This window comes from Rana temporaria, chromosome 5 (genome assembly GCF_905171775.1).
Source record: "Rana temporaria chromosome 5, aRanTem1.1, whole genome shotgun sequence".
In the NCBI taxonomy this organism is placed as follows: domain Eukaryota; kingdom Metazoa; phylum Chordata; class Amphibia; order Anura; family Ranidae; genus Rana; species Rana temporaria.
The window spans coordinates 39370310-39395532 of NC_053493.1; the positions used below are offsets into that span (position 1 = coordinate 39370310).

Here is a 25223-nt window from a genome sequence, read left to right on the forward strand (position 1 = left end):
AGCCGGCGTAATTTCAAAATTCCTGCGTCGTATCTTTGTTTTGAATCCTCAAAACAAGATACGACGGCATTTGGGTTAGACCCGACAGGCGTACGTCTTTGTGCGCCTTCGGATCTTAGATGCAATACTTCGACGTCCGCTGGGTGGCGTTCCCTTCGTATTCCGCGGCGAGTATGCAAATTAGCTATTTCTGACGATCCACGAACGTACGAGCGGCCGTCGCATTCTTTTACGCCGTTTCCGTTCGGCTTTTTACGGCGTATAGTTAAAGCTGCTATCTGGTGGCGTACTCAATGTTAAGTATGGCCGCCGTTCACCCGTATAATTTTGAAAATGTTACGTCGTTTTGCGTAAGTCGTCCGTGAATGGGGCTGGACGCCATTTACGTTCACGTCGAAAAAACAATGACGTCCTTGCGACGTCATTTGGAGCAATGCACCCTAGGAGTATTAACGAACGGCGCATGCGCAGTTCGTTCGGTGCGGGGACGCGCTTCTTTTAAATGAAACACGCCCCCCTACTCGCCGCATTTGAATTCCGCGCCCTTACGCCGCGAGAGATACCCTACGCCGCCGTAACTTACGGTGCGAATTCTTTCAGGATTCTAAGAATAGCAAAGTAAGTTACAGCGGCGTAGCGTATCTCACATACGCTGTGCCCACGCAGATGTATATATATGTACCTGAAACAAATAAATGTACAGTATAAACATATGAACAGCAGAAGACAGTACCTCTAAAAAAACACTAGGTGGCAGCATTTTGTGTGTCTTTGTATGTGAGTAGCTGTACATCTCATTTATTTTAGTATTATGCCGCGTACAGACGGTCGTTTTTTGTGATGAAAAAAAACGACGTTTTTCAAACTTCATTTTCAAAAACGACGTAGCATACACACCATCGTCTTTTCTAAAAGCTCTAGAAAAGCGCGGTTACGTTCAGCACGTACAACGGCACTCTGTTCCATTCAAACTCGCGTCCTAACTTGCTTCTGAGCATGCGCGGGTTTAAAAACGTCGTTTTAGCTACACACGGTAATTTTTTTGTGACACAAAAAACAACGTTTTGAAAAACGACATAAAAAATTGAAGCATGCTCGAATTTTTTTTTTTTTACGTTTTTCAGAAGACGTAAAACGACGTTTTCCCCACACACAGTCATTTTAAATGACGTTTTTAAAAACAACGTTTTTTTTCATCACAAAAAAACGACCGTCTGTACGTGGCATTAGTTTCTGGATTATTCTGTAAACAGGTACTAAAGAATTTAGATTTCTCAGTTATCATAGGCGTGCGCTCAGGGTGTGCCAGGTGTGCCCAGGCACACCCTAATCACTCTGTGCAGCACAGATTCCCCCTACTGCTCCCATCTTTCCCCCCGCAGCACTGCCTGCTTCCCTCCTCTCCTATCGGCTGTTGCTGCTGGGATGTTTTAGGAGTGGGGAAGGGGCCGGTAAATATGTAATTTACCGGCCCCTTGCTTTTCTGAATGAACATCATGAATGATCGATAGTGTGTGTATTTACGCTACGCCGCCGTAAGTTAGAGAGGCAAGTGCTGTATTCACAAAGCACTTGCCTTCTAAGTTACGGTGGCGTAGCGTAAATGGGGCCGGCGTAAGCGCGCGTAATTCAAATGTGGATGAGGGGGCGTGTTTTATGTTAATTCTTGGTGACCCGACGTGATTGACGTTTTTCACAAACGGCGCATGCGCCGTCCGTGGAATTTCCCAGTGTGCATTGCTCCAAAGTATGCCGCAAGGACGTCATTGGTTTCGACGTGAACATAAATTACGTCCAGCCCTATTCGCGAACGACTTACGCAAACGACGTAAAAAAATCAAATTTCGACGCGGGAACGACAGCCATACTTAACGTTGCGTGCGCCTCCTAATAGCAGGAGTAACCTTACGCCAAAAAAGCCTAATGTAAAAAATTGTCCCGGGCATACGTAAATTTGTGAATCGGCGTAGCTAGGTCATTTGCATATTCTACGCCGAAAACGACAGAAGCGCCAAATAGCGGCCAGCGTAAATATGCACCCTAAGATACGACGGTGTGAGAGACTTACGCCAGTCGGATCTTAGGCTAATGTCGGCGTATCTAGCTTTCTGAATACAGAAAGAAGATACGCCGGCGCAGATTTGAATTTACGCGGCGTATCCATAGATACGCCGGCGTAAATTCTCTCTGAAAATAGCCCATTATTTTTTGCTAGAAAATTACTTAGCATCCCCAAACATTTTTTTTTTCAGCAGAGACCCTAGAGAATAAAATGCAATGGTACTATTGTTTGCTCTCACGGCTGAGTGTTATTCGAAAATGAGTTTGAACGACTTTTTATATAGTGTATGGTCAGCATAACTCTATCCAAAATGAAAGAAAAATGCCTTTAGTTCTATTATAAATCACCTGCTATTGTCGCAGCCAATTTTTAGTGGCGTACTTGGACACTCAAAAATTGCCGTGTACTCCCAGTTGTGTAGCTGATCGTTACAATGGGGTTGATTTACTAAATGGAAATACATTGTGCAATTTTGTAAGTGCATTTGCTCCAGAGCTTATTAAATGAGGGGAAGCTATGCTGATTTCCATCATCCAATCACATTCAAGCAAAAATGCTGTTTTAAATGAAAAAATAAATATATTTTTTTTACATGATTAGGTATTCGTTTTCAATGTGAAGCTTCACTTCATTTAATAGGCTCTGGAGCAACTGCACTTTGGAAGTGCACAGTCTATTTGCCTAGTAAATGCGCCCTACTACTTTATTTCAAATGCAAAAATAATAATCCCGCATTTGTACAGCAGCAGCACTAGAGGGCGCTCAATATACAGATACGGGTAGATGATTGTTTTACATTGTAATAAAAGGTCAAATGCTGTACAGTTAAAGCGGTTCTCCACCCTAAAGTGGAGTCCCGCTGATCGGCACCCTCCCCCCTCCGGTGTCACATTTGACACCTTTCAGGGGGGAGGGGGGTGCAGATACCTGTCTAAAGACAGGTATTTGCACCCACTTCCGGCCACACGATACGGGCGAAAGACGGGCATTCCGTCACATCCCGTCTGTCGCCCGTTGTGTGCTGGGAACACTCGGCTCCCAGCACACATCGTGTGAGCCAATCGGCGGGCGCAGCGCGACTCGCGCATGCGCCGTAGGGAACCGGGCAGTGAAGCCGCAGCGCTTCACTTCCTGGTTCCCTCAGCGTGGATGGCGGGGGAGCAGCAGAGAGACGAGCGATCGCTCGTCCTCTGCTGCGATCAGCGCTGGACTCCAGGACAGGGAAGTGTCCTAATATTAAAAGTCAGCAGCTGCAGTATTTGTAGCTGCTGGCTTTTAATATATTTTCCCCATGGCACATCCGCTTTAACTTCTTGGTCATCAGTATTTACTATTTGAAAAATGTATCGATTTCTTACTTTACAGCTTCAGTTTTTTTAGAAAAGTGGGGTGGTGTTCAAAAGAAGAGCTCTACTAATTATTGTTTGCAGGTAAAGGGTTACAAACTTTTACAGCAACATACCAGTACATTCACACCTGAGCGACAAAACGCCCGATGCCGGACGCTTCTGCCGCTAGAGGGGAGAATTCCCATTGCTGTCTATGGAGATGGTTCACATCTCATAGACGCCGAACGCCTGTCGCCTGAAAAAAAGTCCCGGACCCTTTTTTTCAGGCGACAGTGGCGTTTTTCCATTGACAGCAATGGGAAGACTTTTGAAAGAAAAAAAAAAATGAAAGTTTCATAATCGCGGCAAAATACGCCGCTACCGCCGAACGCGCCTGTCGCTCAGGTGTGAATGGACTCTCAGGTGCGGTTCACTCTGCCGCAACCTGATAGTCGGGTGACTTACAGTGCTACTTTGCCATGCGATTTTGGGGCGATTTGGTGTGACTTCACCGCGACTTGGCACAACTTTCGCACGACTTTGAAGCAACTTGAGGGAATGCCTGTGTAATCTTCCTGCAATGTCAGATCCAAATCGCATCAATTAAAGAGGTTGTAAACCCTTGTGTTTTTTTTGTTTTGTTTTTTAAATAACAAACATGTCATACTTACCTCTACTGTGCTATTTGTTTTTGCACAGAGTGGCCCGGTCCTTCTCTTCTTGGGTCCCCCAGCGGCGCTGGTGGCAACTCCCCACATTGAGTGTCCACATTGGAGAAGCGCTCTCCTGAGGTGGACACAAGCTCCCAAGTCTTGCATATGTGTCCATTCATACAGAATGCAAGACTCGGCCCTTCCCCCCCGGCGCCGCATCATTGGATTTGATTGAGCCAATGGCTGCGCTGCTATCAATCTATCCAATCAGGACACGTGGCACCAGCTAGAGATGGTGTGCTCGTTCCCAGACAGTGGATAACAGTGCTCGGGTAATTAAAACAGGGGGGCTGCAGCACTACAGAAGGTTTTCCACCTTAATACATGGAATGCATTAGGTGAAAAACCATGAGGACAACCAGGGCCAGTGCAAGGATTTTTGCCAACTCAGGCAAAGGTGCATTTTTGAATAAGTGGGAGGGGAGAAGAAACATTTAGGATAAGTGGGATAATGGGCATAAGTGGGGGGACAGGAGGGACATTGGGGGGACAGGAGTGACATTGTGGATAAGTGGAGGGACATTGGGGGGACAAGAGGGACATTGAGGGGACAGGAGAGATGGGAGGGACATTAAGGATAAGTGAGGGGACAGGAGGGACATTGAGGGGACAGGAGGAACATTGGAGGGACAGGAGGAACATTGGAGGAACATTAGGGATAAGTGGGGGGACAGGAGGGACATCGAGGGGACAGGAGGGATATAGGAGGGGCATTAGGGATTAGTGGGAGGAGAGGCATTAGGGATTAGTGGGAGGAGAGGAGGGGCATTAGGGATTAGTGGGAGGAGAGGAGGGGCATTAGGGATTAGTGGGAGGAGAGGAGAGGCATTAGGGATTAGTGGGAGGAGAGGAGAGGCATTTGGGATAAGTGGGAGGAGAGAAGGGGCATTAGGAATTAGTGGGAGGAGAGGAGGGGCATTAGGGATTGGTGGGAGGAGAGGAGAGGCATTAGGGATTAGTGGGAGGAGAGAAGGGGCATTAGGGATTAGTGGGAGGAGAGGAGAGGCATTAGGGATTAGTGGGAGGAGAGGAGAGGCATTTGGGATAAGTGGAAGGAGAGAAGGGGCATTTGGAATAAGTGGGAGGAGAGGCATTAGGGATAAGTGGAAGGAGAGGAGAGACATCAGGGATAAGTGGAGGGATATTGGGGTGACAGGAGGAACATTGAGGACATTAAGTGGGGGAGACTTGATGCTCTGTGTATGTGTATGTACAATCCGTTTCACATACCACAGTTCACTTGGTCAGGCAGCCGCAACGTAGAAAGGGGAAATCACCCAGTCCAGAGAGGAGGAAGAGAAGACGGCGGCGGTTCACACAGCAAGGCGGAGGCAGGACTCCCGGAGCAATCCAGCCCTGCCACCGCATGTGACTTCCGTTTCGTCCAATCACCGGGCACACTGAGCGGAACCTGGTGGCCGGAGCCCAGAGCACAGCCAGTGACCCTGTCCATACACAGCAGTTAGCATTTGGATGGATTGTCACGCAGCAGCCCTGAGCCCAGCCCACCACAGACACACACACTACGATTGGGCGGGCGACTGTCCCGGCGGTAACCCGCTCAGTTTTCCGCCCTGTTCCCCTGGCGGCGCTGGCCCCGTAAGGCAAGTGCACAACTTGCCTTGCGCTAGCGCCGACCCTGAGGACAACCCCTTTAAGATGAGGATCCGGTTTGGAGGTGACTTCCATTAAAGTCTATGGGCACAAGTCAGACAGAAGTCGCCTTGAAGTAGTACAGGAACCTTTTCTAAAGGTTGGAACGACTTCAGTAGTGCTAATAAAGACAGCTCTCATTGACTCACGTGGGATTTCACATGTCACGTGACTTGAGGGCTCACAAGTAGGATCCCGAGTCGCGGCAGTGTGAACCGAGCCTAATGGCCTGTATACACAATCCGAAAATCGGACAAAAAATACTACTTTTGACGCGATCGTGCGATAATCGGATAGTTAGTACAGAGCTTTCGAGAGCAAATCACGACAGTTCATCTGATATTACTTTATCGGACAAGCACGAAAATCTTTCTCATATGATACCAGATCGTACGATTTTCGTTTAATCAGTATAGTTGTCGTCCAAAAATACACTACAAATACACTACAACACATGACATCACTTTCGATTTTTAATTCAGTCGTATGAGAGTTTTCGTAACTTTAGTAAACTCTTCAGGTTCGATATATGGCTAACATGCAAAAAAAAAAACGGACGATCTGTCGTCTGATTTTCGGATCATGTGCACGGGGCATTACGCACGGGGCCCCTTTCACACTTCCGCACTTCAAAGTCATGCGATTTTGCTGCGATTTTATGGCCCCCGATTTTCCCGAGTAACTTGCATCAAGGTCAGACCAAAGTAGTACAGGGACTACTTTGAAGTCGTTGCGACTTGAAGTTGCACAGATATGAATCTTACTCATTGGAAATCATGGGGTACAACTTTCCATGTGACTTTGCTGCGCAGCTACCTTCCCTAAGGCCACAAGTCCTCTACGCATGCTTTGCTTGAGCCTCTGAAATTTGTGTAAAACGGATTTTAATGGTAAACAGGACAAATAGAGAAGGGGGATCTCATTAATGGGGGCACAAACAGCAATAAAAACTCACAGGTGTTCTAATCCATCTCCACTCTCTCCAACCCTAAGAAAAAAGGTTTTGCCTTTATACTTTAAGCTGTACAAATTTCAGTTGTTTGACCATTGAGTGGATTGCCCTGTTATCTGACTCCCACCCAACATTCCTTCATTGAAAAAATTAAAGGAACCATCTGAAAATTTGACGGCTCAAAATCAACTGTATCCAATCAGATGCAGCCACTGTTTTGGGCCAGCTGTCACAATACAATAGAATAGTCACAGAGGGAGATTTGTCCATGTGTGCAGTATAGCATGGATGCAGGATACTGGGCCAGATTCAGTAAGAATTGCGCTTTTTTTACGGAGGCGCAGGCGATTTTGCCCTGCGCCCCCGCAATTTTTTTGCGCTGCCCTCGATTCACGGAGCAGAAGCTCCGGAAATTGCGCGCCGGCAAAATGCCCGGCGCAAGAGCGCGCAATTTAAATGATCCCGTAGGGGCGGGAATCATTTAAATTAGGCGCGTTCCCGCGCCGATCGTAGAGCGCATGCTCCGTCTGGAAACTTTCCCGACGTGCATTGCGGCAAATGACATCGCAAGGACGTCATTTGCTTCAAAGTGAACGTGAATGGCGTCCAGCGCCATTCACGAATCACTTACGCAAACAACGTAAAATTCTAATTTTGCGACGCGGGAACGACGGGTATACGTAACATGGGCTGCCCCCGCGAAAACCGACGTACGGAAACGACGTAAATTGCGTACGCAGGGCTCGCGCAACGTTGTGAATCAGCGTTAGTATGCAATGCCACCTAGCGGCCATCGCAATAATGCAGCCTAAGATATGCGGGCATAAGAGCCTTATGCCGCGCAGATCTTAGGCTGCAGTCGGCGTAACGAGGTTCCTGAATCAGGAGCACTCGTTACGCCGGGGCAAGTAAGCAATTGCGCTGTGTAACCTATGGTTGCACAGGCGCAATTGCTTCTTGAATCCACCCCACTGTTTGCTTCCTCCATACCCATGTAGCGTAGCCCCCGCAAGGGCCGTTGATTTATCCCAAGTTCCTCTCTCCGTAGTGCAGTAGCAGCCTGGCACACAGCAACATTCACTCCTCTGGCTCAATGAATAGTCTACAGGGGTGTCTTTTTTGGATTTATTGCTGAGTAACTTAGATAGGGTAGGGAGCTGAGGGATACCCCATAATGCTGAAAAGTCCCCTCAATCATTTCTCAGGGAATGGACAGCACTGGGGCACCATAGACAATGTCCCAGGCCAGGCAAGCCTTACCAATAATGCCCCAAAGGGTTAACAGCAGCACAGTCACCCAGGTCCTGCTTTTAGGTCAGTACTCACAAGTCCTTAAGTAATTGGATGCCTCTACCCTGCATCAAGCAGTGTGAACTATTCTGTGTCTGCATCCATATTGTTTTGCTGAAATGTCTGAAACCAGGGTGTCAGAGGTGTCAGGAGGCTTGCAAGGTTGGGTCAACAATTGGGGCTCGATGGCCCAGATTCTCAAAGGAGATACGACGGCGTATCTCCAGATACGCCGTTGTATCTCTGAGTCTGAGCCGTCGTATCTATGCGCCTGATTCTTAGAATCAGTTACGCATAGATTTGTATTAGATCCGACCGGCGTAAGTCTCTTACGCCGTCGGATCTTAACTGCATATTTACACTGGCCGCTAGGGGCGTGTACGCTGATTTACACCTAGAAATATGTAAATCAGCTAGATACGCAAATTCACGAACGTACGCCCGGCCGATGCAGTAGATACGCCGTTTACGTTAGGCTTTTCCCGGCGTAAAGTTACCCCTGCTATATGAGGCGTACATGCGGCGTACCAATGTTAAGTATGGACGTTGTTCCCACGTCGAATTTTGACAATTTTACGTCGTTTGCGTAAGTCGTCCGTGAATGGGGCTGGACGTAATTTACGTTCAAGTCGAAACCAATATGTCCTTGCGGCGTACTTTGGAGCGATGCACACTGGGATATGTCCACGGACGGCGCATGCCACATAACACACGCCCACATCTTCCAAATTTGAATTAGGCTGGCTTACGCCGGCCTATTTACGCTACGCCGCCGCAACTTACGGAGCAAGTGCTTTGAGAATACTGCACTTGCCCGTCTAAGTTGCGGAGGCGTAACGTAAATAGGATACGTTACGCCTGCTCAAAGATACGCCATTCTGTGTGAATCTGGGCCAGTATCTTTAAGTGGCTCTCACATCACGAGCGCGGGCGGGATAGCGCTACATAATACTGGCTTCTACCTCACTGAAAACAACCTTCTTGACCTACTACAGTCTGGCTTTCCCTCGCAACACTCCACAGAAACTGTCCTACTAAAACTGACTAATGATTTACTAAATGCTAAAACTAATGACCACTACTCCATACTCTTACAACTAGACCTCTCTGCAGCCTTTAATATTGTTATCACATGCTCCTTCCCAATGGACTCCACTGCCTTGGCCTCCAAGATTCTGCTCTATCCTAGTTCTTCTCCTACCTATCACACGACTCTTTAAGTGTTACCTATAACTCCGTCTCCTCCTCTCCGCTTCCTCTTTCTGTAGGATTCCCCCAAGGCTTTGTTCTTGGACCCCTTCTCTTCTCCATCTACACCTCCTCCCTTGGTCACTTGATAACCTTCCATGGCTTCCAATACCACCTCTATGCCGATGACACCCATCAATTTCAACATGAATGTCACACCACTTCCTTAAATGAAATCTCTCTAAAAAAGGGCTGATAGTATTATCACCCCCCCCCCCCCACCCCCGACTCTGCCCGTCCCCCCCCCTCCATGACTTTTCCATCAAGATCAATGCCACTCTCAGTCCCTCCCCTCACACCAGGGTGGCAGGTGTAATCCTACACTCTGACCCGTCCTTTTAGCCCCAAATCCAATCGCTATCAAAAGGTTATAGACTTCACCTCCGTTAACATCTCCTAAATGCGCCCCATTCTAACTAATGAAACCACCAAGCGTTTTCACTCCCTTGTTATCTCTCGCCTTGACTATTGCAACTCACTTCTCATAGGCCTGCTTCTCCATAGGCTATCCCCTCTTCAGTCTATCATGAATGCTGCTGCCAGACTCATCTACCTTACCAACAGGGCCACCATCAGGAATTATGGGGCCGCCCCTTACACAGCTTCAGGCATGGACCCCCTGGAGTGGAGCAGAGAACAGGGGGGGGGGGGGTGCTGCCGCCTCAAATTGAGAAGCGGGGGGCGCCGGATAATTGAGAAAATTGAGAAACGGGGGTATAAAAAAATGTTTTTAGAAAAGGGGGGTAGCCACCTTGGACGAGTCTGGGCCCTTTAATAAAAAAAAAAGAAATAAAAAAATATATATGAAAAAAAAGAAAAAAAACATTTTATAAAAAAAAGGGGGGTTGCCATCCGGGGTCCTGGGGACCTCTGGGTCCTTTAACCACTTCCATACCAGGCACTTACGCTCCTTCCCGCCCAAGCCGGTTTTCAGCTTTCAGCACTGTCGCACTTTGAATGGCAATTGCGCGGTCATGCTACACTGTACCCAAACAAAATTGGCTTCCTTTTTTCCCCACAAATAGAGCTTTCTTTTGGTGGTATTTGATCACCTCTGCGATTTTTTTTTTTGCGCAACAACTAAAAAAAGACTGAATTTTTTTTAAAAAATTAAGTTTTTATTTTTTTCTGTTCATTTTTTTGTAAATAAGTATGTTTTCTCTTTCAATTACGGACACTGATATGGCGGCACTGATGGGCACCGATGAGATGGCACTGATGGACATCGATGAGGTAGTACTGATGGGCACCGATGAGGTGGCACTGATGGGCACTGATTGGCGGCGCTGGTATGCGGCACTGATGGGCACTCATAGGCGGCACTGATGGGCACGCATAGGCGGCACTGATGGGCACTCATGGGCAGCACTGATGGGCACTCATGGGCGGCACTGATGGGCACTCATGGGCGGCACTGATGGGCACTCATAGGCAGCACTGGGCACTCATAGGCGGCACAGAAGGGCACTCATGGGCGGCACTTATGGGTGGCACTGATGGGTACTTATGGGTTGCCAGTCAGTGCCCATTTGTGGGCACTGATTGGCATCTTTTTTTTTTTGCTGCCTTTTTTTTTGTCCCTTTTTTTCCCTTCCCTGGTGGGCCAGTGTAGGCTTCCCTGGTGGTCCAGTGTGGCGATCCGAGGGGGGGCTGCGCTGATAAACAATCAGCGCGAACCCCCCCTGTCAGGAGAGCCGCCGATCGGCTCTCCTCTACTCGCGTCTGTCAGGCGCGAGTGAGGAAGAGCCGATCAACGGCTCTTCCTGTTTACATCGTGATCAGCCGTGGTTGGACACGGCTGATCACGTGGTAAAGAGCCTCCGCCGGAGGCTCTTTACCGAGATTGGAGATGCAGGGTGTCAGACTGACACCCCGCATCACCGATCACCGCGCTGCGTGCCCCCACGGGCGCGCGTGGCATGAAATCCTGCAGGACGTCCATAGACGTCCAGTCAGGATTTCAGAACCACTTCCCGGACGTAAATCCCCTATGGACCGGGCGGGAAGTGGTTAATAATAAAAAAAATTATAAAAAAAAGGGGGGTTGCCATTCAGGGCCCTGGGGACCTCTGAGCCCTTTAATAAAAAATAAAAAAAAATATAACAAAATTTTTAAAAAATTATAAAAAAAAAAAAAAAGCGTGGTTGCCATCCGGGGGCCCTGGGGACCTCTGGGCCTTTTAATAAAGACTATATATATATATATATATATATATATATATATATATATATATATTTTTTTTTTTTTAAAAAGGGGGGTTGCCACCCGGGGCCTTGGGGACCTCTGGGCCCTTTAATAAAAAAAATATAAAAAATATAAAAAATATTTTTATTTTATAAAAAAACAAAAAACAAAGGGGGTTGCCATCCGGGTCCCTGGGGACCCCTGAGCCCTTTAATAATAATAAAAAATATATATATAAAAAAATTATAAACAAATAAAATAAAGCAGGGTTGCCATCCGGGGGCCCTGGGGACCTCTGGAACCTTTGATAAAAAAATATAAAGAAAAAGAAATAAAAAAAATATATATATAAAAAAAAATGTATATTAAAAAAAGGGGGGTTGCCATCCGGAGGCTCTGGGGACCTCCGGGTCCATTACAAAAAAAATAAAAATAAAAAACAAATTGAAAAAAAAAGGGGGTTGTACTGCCTGTACCCCCTGATGGCGGCCCTGCTTACCAACCATTCAGTTTATGCCCACCCCTCTCTGCCAATCCTTACACTGGCTTCCAATTGCCCAGCAAATTAAATTCAAAATACTAACAATAACATACAAAGCCATTCACAACTCTGCCCCCAGCTACATCACCAATCTTGTCTCCAAATATCACCGAAAAAGGGTCCTCTCCTATCCTCCCAAGACCTCCTACTCTCAAGCTCCCTTGTCTCCTCCTCCCATGCTCGTCTCCTGGACTTCTCCAGAGCCTCTCCCATCCTCTGGAACTCTCTACCTCAATCTGTCCCTCTATTTCCTACTCTGGCTGCCTTTAGGCGATCCCTGAAAACTCATCTATTCAAGGAAGCATATCATGCCTCTAACTAACTGAATTGTTATCACTTCCATAAGCTCCTCCCCCCAGTTATAACCTTTTGTTCAACCAGGCCCTCCATATTAGATTGTAAGCTCCCAGGAGCAGGGCCCTCCTAACCCTATTATATTGAATTGTGTTGTCTCTGTTTATATTGTAGACTTTAACAAGCTTCACACCATACAGGTGTGATGTGATACAGGTGTGATGTGATACAGGTGTGATGGCATGTGCACACATCTCCGTATGTTGCGTGTAGGGTAACCTATTCATTTCAATGAGCTGCCCTACCAACAAGAGACAAAAAAGAAGTCCCCGACCCTTTCCCAAAACCATGATACAATGAACTGCATAGTGCTGCGAAAAAGCGCATGTTACAAGATGCATGGGGGTGTCACTAAAGCCCTGTACTCACGATCGGTTCGTCTGATGAAAACGGACCGATGAACCGTTTTCATTGGACGAACCGATCGTGTGTGGGCTCCATCGTTTTTTTTTATCCATCGGTGAAAAAAAATAGAACCTGTTTTAAATTTTTCTTATGGTTAAAAAAACGATAGAAAAAAATGATCGTCTGTGGAGAAATCCATCGGTCAAAAATCTACGCATGCTCAGAATCAAGTCGGCGCATGCTCGGAAGCATTGTACTTCATTTTTCTCAGCACGTCGTAATGTTTTACGTAACCGCGTTGGACACGATCAAATTTTTTTTTTTATAAAAATGCAATAAAACTATCCCCTATTTTGTAAACGCTATAAATTTTGCGCAAACCAACCGATAAACGCTTATTGCGATTGTTTTTACCAAAAATATGTAGAAGAATACGTATCGGCCTAAACTGACGAAACAAAAACATTTTTTATATGTTTTTGGGGGATATTTATTATAGAAAAAAGTAAAAAATATTGATTTTTTTTTCAAAATTGTCGCTCTATTTTTGTTTATAGCACAAAAAAATAAAAACCGCAGAGGTGATGAAATACCACCAAAAGAAAGCTCTATTTGTGGGGAAAAAAGGCCGCCAATTTTGTTTGGGAGCCACGTCGCACGAGCGTGCAATTGTCTGTTAAAGCGACGCAGTGCCGAATCGCAAAAACTGGCCAGGTCCTTTAGCTACCTAAAGGTCCGGGTCTTAAGTGGCTAATCTGATCGTGTGTGCAAGGCTTAAGGGTGATAACTTCCGCTGCTTGATTTAGAGGTAGTCATTAAATAGATCATCAACAACTCAACACAATTATGAACATATAGAACAATGCAAAAAAAAGTAAGTTGCAGAAAAAATGACAGTTGAGTAAACGTTTGACTCGTATTGTGTAGAGTTTCCCCTAAGCATGCTGTTTGACTTTGCATCTTTCGTGCTGCCCAATTAATGACTCAATTAAATGGAGTGATGGACCTGGCACCAGTGACTGATCCGGATTTAAGATAGACACAGCAGAGGTGAATCTTTAATCTGTGGAAAGGCACAGCAGGGGGGAGGGGGGCTCCAACCTGTCAGGCTGGCAGTTAGGTTTTTCTTTTGTTCTTGGTTGAAACACAAAACACCAACTGTCAACAGGTTTAACAGAAGACCAGGGGCTAGATTCAGAAAGTATTTACGCCGGCGTATCTATTGATACGCCGCGTAAATTCAAAGCTGCGCCGGCGTATCTTCTTTCTGTATTCAGAAAGCAAGATACACCGAAATTAGGCTAAGATCCGACTGGCGTAAGTCTCTTACACCGTCGTATCTTAGGGTGCATATTTACGCTGGCCGCTAGGTGGCGCTTCCGCCGATTTCAGCGTAGAATATGTAAATGAGCTGGATACGCCGATTCAGAAACGTACGTGTGCCCGGCGGATTTTTTTACGTCGTTTGCGTAAGGCTTTTTCCGGCGTAACGTTACTCCTGCTATATGAGGCATAGCCTTTTTTTGTCTAATCCACAGCTCTTACCTTTAATCAAGCACCAACAGGGTGTCCCACTCGTTAAGCCGTCCTATGCTCTGTATTTCTTTAAATTATATTTTTGATCCCGAGGCGATGGACGTTTCCATCTTACCTGTGGGCATAGTGAAGCCGACAGGGTCTGCTTCCGGGAGAGGGCGAATGCTGGCCTCCCAGCATTCACCGCTCGATCCCGCGCATGTGCAGTGTTGACGGCGAGCGTCGCCGTCAACACTGCATGGTTGCCATAACAACGGCCGGCGTAAGAAGTTCACGCCCCGTTGTGCCGATGTCTCGGGATTACAGGACAGCGCGTCGACGGAGGAGTTCCCAAATTGGAGTGACAGGACGGGGGAGAATGGACTAACACGCCCATTCCCCGCGGGGGATTTTGATTGACAGCTCGAAACATCGAGCTGAAAACAGGTAAGGAGGACTCCAAAAAAAAAATTATTCGTCTGGTCATTGTTTTTGCAGAGCATTTAAATAGACAGTATCTTGTAAAAGAGGGTGAACCACCGCTTTAAGTATGGACGTCGTTCCCGCGTCAAATTTCGAAAATTTTACGCTGTTTGCGTAAGTCGTTCGCGAATAGGGCTTTGCGTAAATTACGTTCACGTCGAAAGAATTGACTATTTGCGACGTGATTAGGAGCATGCGCACTGGGATACGTTCACGGACGGCGCATGCGCCGTTCGTTAGAGACGTCATTTACGTGGGGTCATGTTTTATTTACATAAAACACGCCCACCTCTTCTCAATTTGAATTGGGCGCGCTTACGCCGACAGATTTACGATACGCCGCCGTAACTTAGGGCGCTGGTTCTTTGTGAATCCAGCCCCAGCCTCACTAAGTTACGGCGGCGTAGCATATCTCAGATACACTACGCCCGCACAAACTTACGGCGGGCTTTCTGAATCTAGCCCCAGGTATTCAACCTACAATTATAGGTATTAGGTAGGTATTCAAATACACATATATACCGGTAATCATTATCAATAATCCCAACAATCTTCTATGAAAGTAATGATGTATATATTGAGCCATTCTTGTAAATGATATGGATATGGATATGGATATGGATATTAAGAGTTCAGTGACCCTACAGGCAGGGCCGGCCGTCTTAATAGCATCATGGGCTCCTGGGCAAAGTAATGCACTGGGGCCCCTTCCAGCTTGTCCCAATTCATGCACTTACTTTCAAGCAATAACGTATAAATAGTTGATAGAATTCATTTATTCATTAGTACTTTCAATAAAATCAATTTTACAAAAGGAAAACATTCCATACATCAAAGACTAGTCAACACAAAGGGCACAGTACAGGGGGGGGGCAGGAGGGCACAGTATAGATTCTGGGACGCTTCCGGGACACAACCATATTGGTACAGTTTAGTAAAAAGCATGACTGTTCCCAGCAAATCCGGGACAGTTGGCAAGTATGATGTAATGCAAGATTATTGTGGGGCCTCTATGTACCTGGGGCCCCTGGGCAGTGCCCAGGAGTGCCCTGGCAGTAAGATATCCCTGCCCAGGGCCGATCCTAGGCAAGGTGCACAGGGTGCCTGCAGAGGTGGGGGCGCCGAAGTGGCAGAGTTCTCCCCTCCCTCCTTCTCTCCTTGTTTGTGTCCGTTCAGAACTAGTGTTCTGAGCATAGGTGTGTGTCCGTCCAGAACTGATGTGTCTCTGACCATCTCCTGTACTATGTCTGCAGTCTCTAACAGTCTCCTGTACTATGTCTGCAGTCTCTGACCATCTCCTGTACTATGTCTGCAGTCTCTGACCATCTCCTGTACTATGTCTGCAGTCTCTGACCATCTCCTGTACCATGTCTGCAGTCTCTGACCAACTCCTGTACTATGTCTGCAGTCTCTGACCATCTCCTGTACCATGTCTGCAGTCTCTGACCATCTCCTTTATCATGTCTGTAGTATGTCTGGGGGCTCTTTCTAACAGACTCTCTAACAGAAGCCCTCTCTGTGTCCATCACAGAGGCCCCCCTCCAGGTCCCAATGAAGTACTCTGCTTCTCTTCCTGTATTTTGTTTATTGTTAACAGATCATGTAAGGATCCCAGGGTAATGAAGACTTTGTGGGGGAGCATCTCTGCGGTTGAGTCATTGCCATAGAAACATTTGTACAGGGGAGGAGTTTGTAAGATGACCACGCCCATGTGGGGGGCGCCAGAAATATTTCTGCACCCAGGCGCCTGTGACCCTTGGATCGGCCCTGGCCCTGCCTACAGGTGATTAAAGCTGCAGGCTGAGCACTTTTGAAAACAATTCATCGCTTTCATGTCATCTTTTATAAAGTGAAAGGTCCCTTAATGAGTCAAAATATAAATACATTTTAATTTTAAAAAACTTTTATGGGTCAATTCACACCACAATTTGTACGTTGAGTGCACATAAACGCATGCGTGTTACCGTACAATTGCATGTTGCATTGTGCTATTAGTTTCTTACTGAAGTATTTTTTTGTCAAAATTCAGCATATTCGTTCACTTGGAAGCATCCGAATAAATTGAAGACTATTTGACAAACTTTTTCGAAAAATTCGAAAGAACAAAAATCAGAAAGAATGAAAATTCGAAAAACTCGAAAGAGCGAAAAACATTCGGATAATTTTGTTTTTCGTATTTTCTATTATAATTTAGTTATTAACCATAAACTTTTATTATTCTTATTATTTAATAATAAATAATAATAACAACTATAATAGTTACCGTATTTATCCGCCTATAGCGCGCACCGGGGTATAGCGCGCACCCCTAATCTAGAAGGGAAATTCCTGAAAAAAAAAAAATGAATTACAGTTTTGGTGTCTTGCACGGCGTCCATCGGCGGCCTTGTTCGGTCCGGCGTCCGTTTGTGGCCGCGCGCGGGGTCCGTCCAGCCTTTTTTGCGGCGTCCGTCCAGGTGTCCGTCTGCGGCTTCCTCGCGGGGTTCGTCCAGGTGTCTGTCTGCGGGGTCCGTCCAGTTTTCCATCCGAACGCTGCCCGGGGTTGCGGCGGTGTTAATTTTTGAATTAGGCGCCAAGCCGAGAGGAGCCGGATTTCCTGTTTGTTTGGCTTCTCTCGGCTCCTCTCGGGTGGCTGCGGGCGTAGACGAGCGGAGCCGAGTGCGCAGTACGCTTGGCTCGGCTCTAGGCTGCGGCGCTAGGCGCCTAATTAAAAAAACAAACACCGCTGCAACAGTATCGGCGTATATCGCGCACCCACGATTTTCCCCTGATTTTAAGGAGGAAAAAAGTGCGCGGTATACGCCGACAAATAAGGTATAAACTATTAAAGCGGAGGTCCCACAAATTTTTTCTTTATATAAAGCCAGCAGCTACAAATACTGCAGCTTCTGATTATTAATATATGGACACTTACCTGTCCAGGGAGCCCGCGATGTCGGCAGCCCGAAGCCGAGCAATCGCTCATCTCTCGGCTGCCCCCGCCGCCATCCTCGGTGAGGGAATCAGGAAGTGAAGCATTGCGGCTTCACTGCCCGGGTCCCTACTGCGCATGCGCGAGTCTTGCGGCGCGTCCTCACTGGTCCCCGCTGTCTCCTGGGACCAGTGTGTTTCCCAGAAGACAGCGGGGGTGACGCGAAGGGGCGTGAATCCTGCGGAAGTCTATTCCTAGAAGTGGGTGCAAATACCTGTATTATACAGATATCTGCACCCCCCTTCCCCCTGAAAGGTGCCAAATGTGACACCGGAGGGGGGAGGGTTCCGAAAAGCGGAGGTTCACTTTTTGTGTGGACCTCCCTCTTAAATTCTAGGTATTGGAATTTCCTTTCAAATTTGGCTGTTAATGAATGTAAGGAATACAGATTTATCTGAAGTTACGAATTATCTGAAATAACGAATGCCGCTTCTAAACGAATGGAACGTAATAAATATGAATTTATCTGAAGTTACGGATTATTCGAAATAACGAATGCTTCTATTAAACTAATGGAACGTAACGAATACAAATGCGTCTGAAGTTACAAATGGTCAAAATAACGAATACCGCATCTATATGAATGGGACATAATGAATTCAAATCCATCCAAAGTTACAAATTATTGAAATAACAAATGCCAATCTTAACAAATGATTTGATAAATAAATAAAAAGAACAAAAAAACAAACATATTTAACATAAACGAAAAAAAAAATTCGGCAGTGCACATGTCTATCCTACACCCAGTTAACCATTGCGCCCAGGGCAACTGACCCTCCCTAATGCCCTGTACACACGATCGGTCAATCCGATGAAAATGGTCTGATGGATTTTTCCATCAGTTTTCCGATGAAGCTGACTGATGGTCCATCGCGCCCACACACCATAGGTTAAAAAAACGATCGTGTCAGAAAGCGGTGACGTAAAACACAACATATTTACACCACCCACAGCAAGGACAAGACAAAATGTCTCCCACCCCTGTGTTGCATTGGTGTGCGGGCACAGTGCGCTGATAGAAAATACTGCATGCAGAACCTTTTATCAGCACAGTGTGGTGATAGGCAATCTGCTGTTTGCATCATGTGGTAGGCAGTTGAACTTTATCAGATGTCTTTGTGACATCTCAATAAAGTTTGTGAAGAAAAAAAAAAAAGAATCAGTTGAGCTCAATCTATCATCCATAGGCGTGCGCACAGGGTGTGCCAGGTGTGCCCAGGCACACCCTAATCACCCTGTGCAGAACAGATTCCCTCTACTGACATGGCTCCCCCTCCTCCCCCCCACAGCACTGCCGGCTTCCTCCCTCTCCCACCCATTGTTACTATGGATGTTTTAGGATGAGTGGGGGAAGGGGCCAGTAAATATGCCATTTACCAGCCACTTCCTTTTCTGAATGAACATCGTGAGCGATCGGTAGAGTGTGTTTGAGCTTTGGGGTGCACACCCTAATGCCAAAGGCTGTGCACACCTATGCTATCATCACTGTGCTGAGCCAAGCCAAATCACACGACCGCTGCTCTGGTGAGATCCTGCCCTTAAGCCTCATACACACGATCAGATTTTCCGATGGGAATTGTGTGATGACAGCCCGTTGGCGGAAAATCCGACCGTTTGTACGCTCTATCGGACAATTGTTGTCGGATTTTCCGCAGACAAATGTTGGATAGCATGCTTTAACATTTTCCGTGGACAGCGGTCTGTTGTCGGATTTTCCGATTGTGTGTACACAAGTCCGTCATCAAAAATCCAAAGTATAAACACGCATGCTCGGAAGCAATGCTCACCATAACACAACATTAGCAGAAGGTGCCCAAAGGGTGGTGATAAAGAGCTGAAAAACGACATAGTACGTAACTACGTTTGTGTTTGTTGGCCAACAATTGTGTGCCCTTTGTATGCAAGACAAGTTCCTGGCCAACGCCCTTCAGACAAAAGTCCTACGAAAATCCGATCGTGTGTACAAGTCCTTAGTGTGTTTTTTTGTGTGTAGGACAACCTATTGAAACCCAGTGGTGAACAAATCCCTCCAAAACCAAAATCTATTTGTGTGAAAAAAATTATATAAATTAAATTTGGGTACAGTGTTGCATGGCAGTACAATTGCCAGGTAAAGTAGCGCCCTAGTGCATATGATGGGCACAGTGGCTGTATATGATAGGCAGCTTGCTGCCTGACCCACCACCACAATGGGGGTAAGTGCCGGGCAGACAGCGGGCGGGCGGGCACAAAGGCTGCAATTGATGGAGCACAGTTGGCTGCATTTGCGGGGCACAGTGGTTGCATATGATGGGCACAGTTGGCTGCATATGTTGGGCACAGGGGCTGTATATGATGGGCACAGTGGCTGTATATGATTGGCACAGTTGACTGCATATGATGGCCACAGCTGGTTGTATATGATAGGCACAGTGGTTGTATATGATGGGCACAGTTGGCTGCATATGATGAGCACAGTGGCTGTATATGATAGGCACAGTGGCTACATTTGCTGGGCACAGTTGGCTGCATATGATGGGCACAGCGGCTGCATTTGCTGGGCACATTTGGCTGCATATGATGGGCACAGTGGCTGCATATGATGGGCAGAGGGATGCATATGATGGGCACAGTGGCGGCGTATGATGGGCACAATTGGCTGCATATGATGGGCACAGTGGTTGTATATGATGGGCACAGTGGCTGCATATGATGGGCAGATTGGCTGCATTATATGGGCACAGTTGGCTGCATATGATGGGCACAATGGCTGTATATGATGGGCACAGGTGGCTGCATATGATGGGCACAGTTGGCTGCATATGATGGGCACAGTGGTTGTATATGATGGGCACAGTGGCTGCATATGATGGGCACAGTGGCTGCATATGATGGGCACAGTTGGCTGCATATGATGGGCACAGTTGGCTGCATATGATGGGCAGAGTGGCTGCATATGATGGGTAAAGTGGCTGCATATGATGGGCAGAGTGGCTGCATATGATGGGTAAAGTGGCTGCATATGATGGGCAGAGTGGCTGCATATGATGGGTAAAGTGGCTGCATATGATGGGCACAGTGGTTGTATATGATGGGCACAGTGGCTGTATATGATGGGCAGAGTGGCTGCATATGATGGGCACAGTGGCTGCATATGATGGGCACAGTTGGCTGCATATGATGGGCAGAGTGGCTGCATATGATGGGTAAAGTGGCTGCATATGATGGGCACAGTGGTTGTATATGATGGGCACAGTGGCTGTATATGATGGGCACAGTTGGCTGCATATGATGGGCAGAGTGGCTGCATATGATGGGTAAAGTGGCTGCATATGATGGGCACAGTGGTGGTATATGATGGGCACAGTGGCTGTATATGATGGGCAGAGTGGCTGCATATGATGGGCAGAGTGGCTGCATATGATGGGCAGAGTGGCTGCATATTATGGGCACAGTTGGCTGCATATTATGGGCACAGCCTGCATATTATGGGCACAGTTGGCTGCATATGATGGGCACAGTGGCTGCATATGTTGGGCACAGTGGCTGCATATGATGGGCACAGTGGCTGCATATGATGGGCACAGTGGCTGCAAAAATGTTAATCACCAGCCGCCACTGATTTTGGAGCGTTGATCTTCAAAACACTGAGGTGTGAATGAGGCCTTAATGTTCTCGCAAACGAAATGTGTGTTTCCGAAACGCGCTGCAAATTGTGCTTTTTTTAAATCGCACTTTGAGGAACGCTCACGTGTGAATGGAGCCCTTTGTGTCGAGGAGTTCTGTGCAGTATAATGTTCAAGGGTCCCACCTTTGTATTATGTATTCTATAAAAGAATTACAATGTTGCAATGAAAGGAAGAGAGTGGTAACAATAGGCGGGTGCAGTTAGCGGCGCGGCCAGCAGGGGTCACTGGCGCACCTCTCCATAGACAGGCAATTGTTCGGGGAGGAGGAGAAGGAGAAGAAGGAGGAGAGGCAGAACGGAGAGAGATGCGGGCAGAGTAACACAATACACCCCGAGGAGGAGGAGGAGGAGGAGGACACGGCACCGCACGCAGCATGGAGGCTCGTGCCCGGCCCTGATGCCGCATCGTGCACAGCACCTCCCGGGTGCAGGCTGGCCATCCTCGCTGCAGACTCGGCTCGGCTCGGAGGATCGGAGGAGGAGGAGGAGATGAGCGGCTGTACGGCGGCGCTCCTCCTCTGTGTGCTGGCCTGGAGCGGGGGGAGAGGAGCGCTCAGCAAGAGCCTGACCCAACACAATGCAGCACAGGCTCAAGGTCGGTGAAAGATCCCCCCCCCCATCCCCCTCTACTGTACACCCCCCATCCCCCTCTACTGTACTCCCCCACCCCCCTCTACTGTACACCCCCATCCCCCTTCTACTGTACACCCCCACAGGATGGAGGTCTCATACCTACCTGCACTCAGACCACCACCCACCTATCTCTGCCTGGTGGTACGAGTCGTAGACCTAGGATGGTGGTACGAGTCGTAGACCTAGGATGGTCATTGGCCGTTGGGTTCTAAATAGAAAGATGCATGTTTCCCCCGGGGGGGGGGGGGGGGGGGGGGTGTGTACGGGTTTATTTCACCACCTCGGTTGGTTTGGCCAGATTGGGTGACGAAGGTCTCAGGTCTATGGGAGCCTTTCGTCTGGCCAGATCTGTCATTCCTAAAAACGTTCCCGAGTCTTGGTTCCACTATTGATGCGTTTTCTGGGGCAACTGCTGAGATCTTCCAATATTCTTTCCAATATCGCATCTGGACAGTTCATTCTTCCCATCCTACAGGCAACTTTCCAAGATTGCACCCGGACAGTTCATTCTTCCCATCCTACGGGCAACTTTCCAATATCGCACCTGGACAGTTCAGTTTTCCCATCCTATGGGCGTCTTTCCATCCTATGGGCATCTTTCCATCCTATGGGCGTCTTTCCATCCTATGGGCGTCTTTCCATCCTACGGGCGTCTTTCCATCCTACGGCGTCTTTCCAATATTGCACCCGGACAGTTCAGTTTTCCCATCCTACGGGCAACTTTCCATCCTACAGGCGTCTTTCCAATATTGCACCCGGACAGTTCATTCTTCCCATCCTACGGGCAACTTTCCAATATCGCACCCAGAGAATTCATTCTTCCCATCCTATGGGCGTCTTTCCATCCTACAGGCATCTATTCAATATTGCACCCAGACAGTTCATTCTTTCCATCCTACGGGCGTCTTTCCGATATTGCACACAGACAGTTCATTCTTCCCATCCTACGGGTGAGCGGAGCCTCATATGAAGATGTAGAAAGCTCACCTATTGGAAAAGTCAATTGATTGGGTGAGATATTGTAAAGAATATCGGAAGATCTCTGAGGTTGTGGCTCGGCCTTCTCCAGTAGACTATTCCATTTTACCAACAACCCTCGTCTCAGGTCTATGGGCGTCTGTCCTCTGGCAAGATCAGTCATTCCTGAAAATGACCCGAGTCTTGCCTTGACTATTGCACCTTGATGCGTTTCGGGGGTCAACTGCTGAGATTTTCCAATATCGTACCCGGACAGTTCATTCTTCCCACTTTATGAGCAAGTGGAGCCCCATATTAAGGCGTAGAAGACTCTTCACCTATCGGAGAAATCCAATGATTGGGTGAGATATTGTAAAGAATATCGGAAGATCTCTGAGGTTGTGGCTCGGCCTTCTCCAGTAGACTACTCTATTTTACCAATGAATGAATGAATGAATGAATGAAAAAATTTATATAGCGCGGCACATGCGAACTGAATCGCCTCTGGGCGCTTGTTGTTTGTGTCTCATGCCTATCAGAAAAGCAGGGTTTTGATCTGCCTTCTGAAGGACAGGTGGTTTTGCTCCAACCGAATGCTGGTTGGTAAAGCATTCCAAAGCCTGGGGCCCTGGAAAGCAAACCTTCTTTCTCCTTTGGACTTGTATTTGGTTTTAGGAACCTTGACCAGATTTTGGTCGGTGGATCGCAGAATGCGGTTGCAATTGTGCGGTTTGATCTTGTCGCATAGATATCTAGGAGCCTTCCCATGGATGCACTTATGTGTCAGGCAGAGTGCTTTAAATGCAATTCTGTCTTTCACTGGCAACCAGTGAAGGGATCTCAATGAAGGTGAGATTGATTCCCAAGATTTTTTCCCAGTCACCAGTCTGGCGGCCGTATTCTGTACGACTTGAAGACGAGCGATTTGGTACTTGGGGAGCCCGAGGTAAAGGGCATTTGCATAGTCCAGTCTGGAATTCACGATTGTTCCCACCACGACTGCTACGTCTTCTTTGGGGATAAATGGAATCAGTCTGCGTAGTAGGCGCATCAAATGGTGCGCCCCGCTGACTACTGACCCTATTTGTGCGTCCATTGTCATGAAGGTGTCAAACGTGACTCCCAGACTTTTGACTTTGGAGCTAGGGGAGATGATTTGTCCCAGGATGGGAGATGGTGTCCAGTTTGTTGTCGGTTGTTTCTTCCAACTGGCATCGAAGATAAAGAGTTCAGTTTTAGCGCTATTGAGTTTGAGATAACTCTTAGTCATCCAGTTTTCTATTGAAGAGAGACATTTCTCTAATCTGAGATGATGATCCTTTTTATGGCAGATGCGAAAATACAACTGCGTGTCGTCTGCATAAGAGTGATAGAGTAGTTCTTGGCTACCGATAATATCAAAGAGAGGACGAAGATAGATATTAAACAGCACCGGTGATAGGGGGGATCCTTGGGGGACCCCACATGGCACCGTGCGTTTTTCTGAGGTGAAGGATCCCAGTTTCACTGTTTGTGATCGGTTTCCGAGAAAAGAGGAGAACCATGGTAAGGCATCTTCTGAGACTCCGGCGACTTCTGTTAGTCGTCTCAGTAGCAATTTATGGTCTACTGTGTCAAAAGCTGCGCTTAGGTCCAGCAGAACCAGGAGACACGATTCTCCTTCGTCTGCGGCCTCGAGCGCATCGTCCCATATTTTCAGTAAGGCCGTTTCTGTACCGTGTCCGGGACGGAACCCGGATTGAAATGGATCGAGTAGGTTGTGGGTGTCCAGATGCTGTTGCAGCTGATTTACCACCACTTTCTCCATTATCTTGGACAGAGCATTTAGACCTGTTATGGGACGGCGGTGAGTTGGGTCCATAGGATCCAAATTAGGTTTTTTCAAGATCGGCAGGATTGTGCCCTCTTTCAGCAGGGAAGGCACTATGCCTTCCTTAAATGACTGATTTATAAGCTGCGTGATCGGAGGCGCCAGGATGTCGGCACATTCCTTCAGTAGCTTGGTGGGAATGATGTCATTGGGTGCTGTGCTGTTGCGCAGTGCACCAATGAATTTTTTTGTGGTATCGATGGAGATGGGTTCCAAAGTGAACTTAGTTGATTGTAGAGGCGTTCCGTCGGTGTATTGATTGAAGAGGGGGCTGAGTGGAGTATTGTTTTGCCGAATACTTACCCGAATTTTTTCAATTTTGTTGATGAAGAAATCCGATAGTTCATTGCAGAACTCTTGGGTGTCTGAAGTGGGAACTTCAAGACATCCCGGATTCATGGTCTGGGTGACCATCCTGAAGAGTTCGCGTGGGCGATTCCTTGCGCTGTTAAT

The 25223-nt window shown here is 47.3% G+C and overlaps 1 protein-coding gene across 1 annotated transcript in view; it reads left to right on the forward strand.

Annotated features, from left to right (window-relative positions):
* The first annotated feature begins 21563 nt into the window (after nt 1-21563).
* FAM171A1 (family with sequence similarity 171 member A1) overlaps nt 21564-25223 on the forward strand; it is a 167817-nt gene continuing 164157 nt past the window's right edge. The window contains exon 1 of the mRNA XM_040352412.1: nt 21564-21905. Within this exon, the coding sequence (XP_040208346.1) occupies nt 21800-21905 (106 nt within the window). The 5' untranslated portion in view covers nt 21564-21799. The remainder of the gene's footprint in view (nt 21906-25223) is intronic.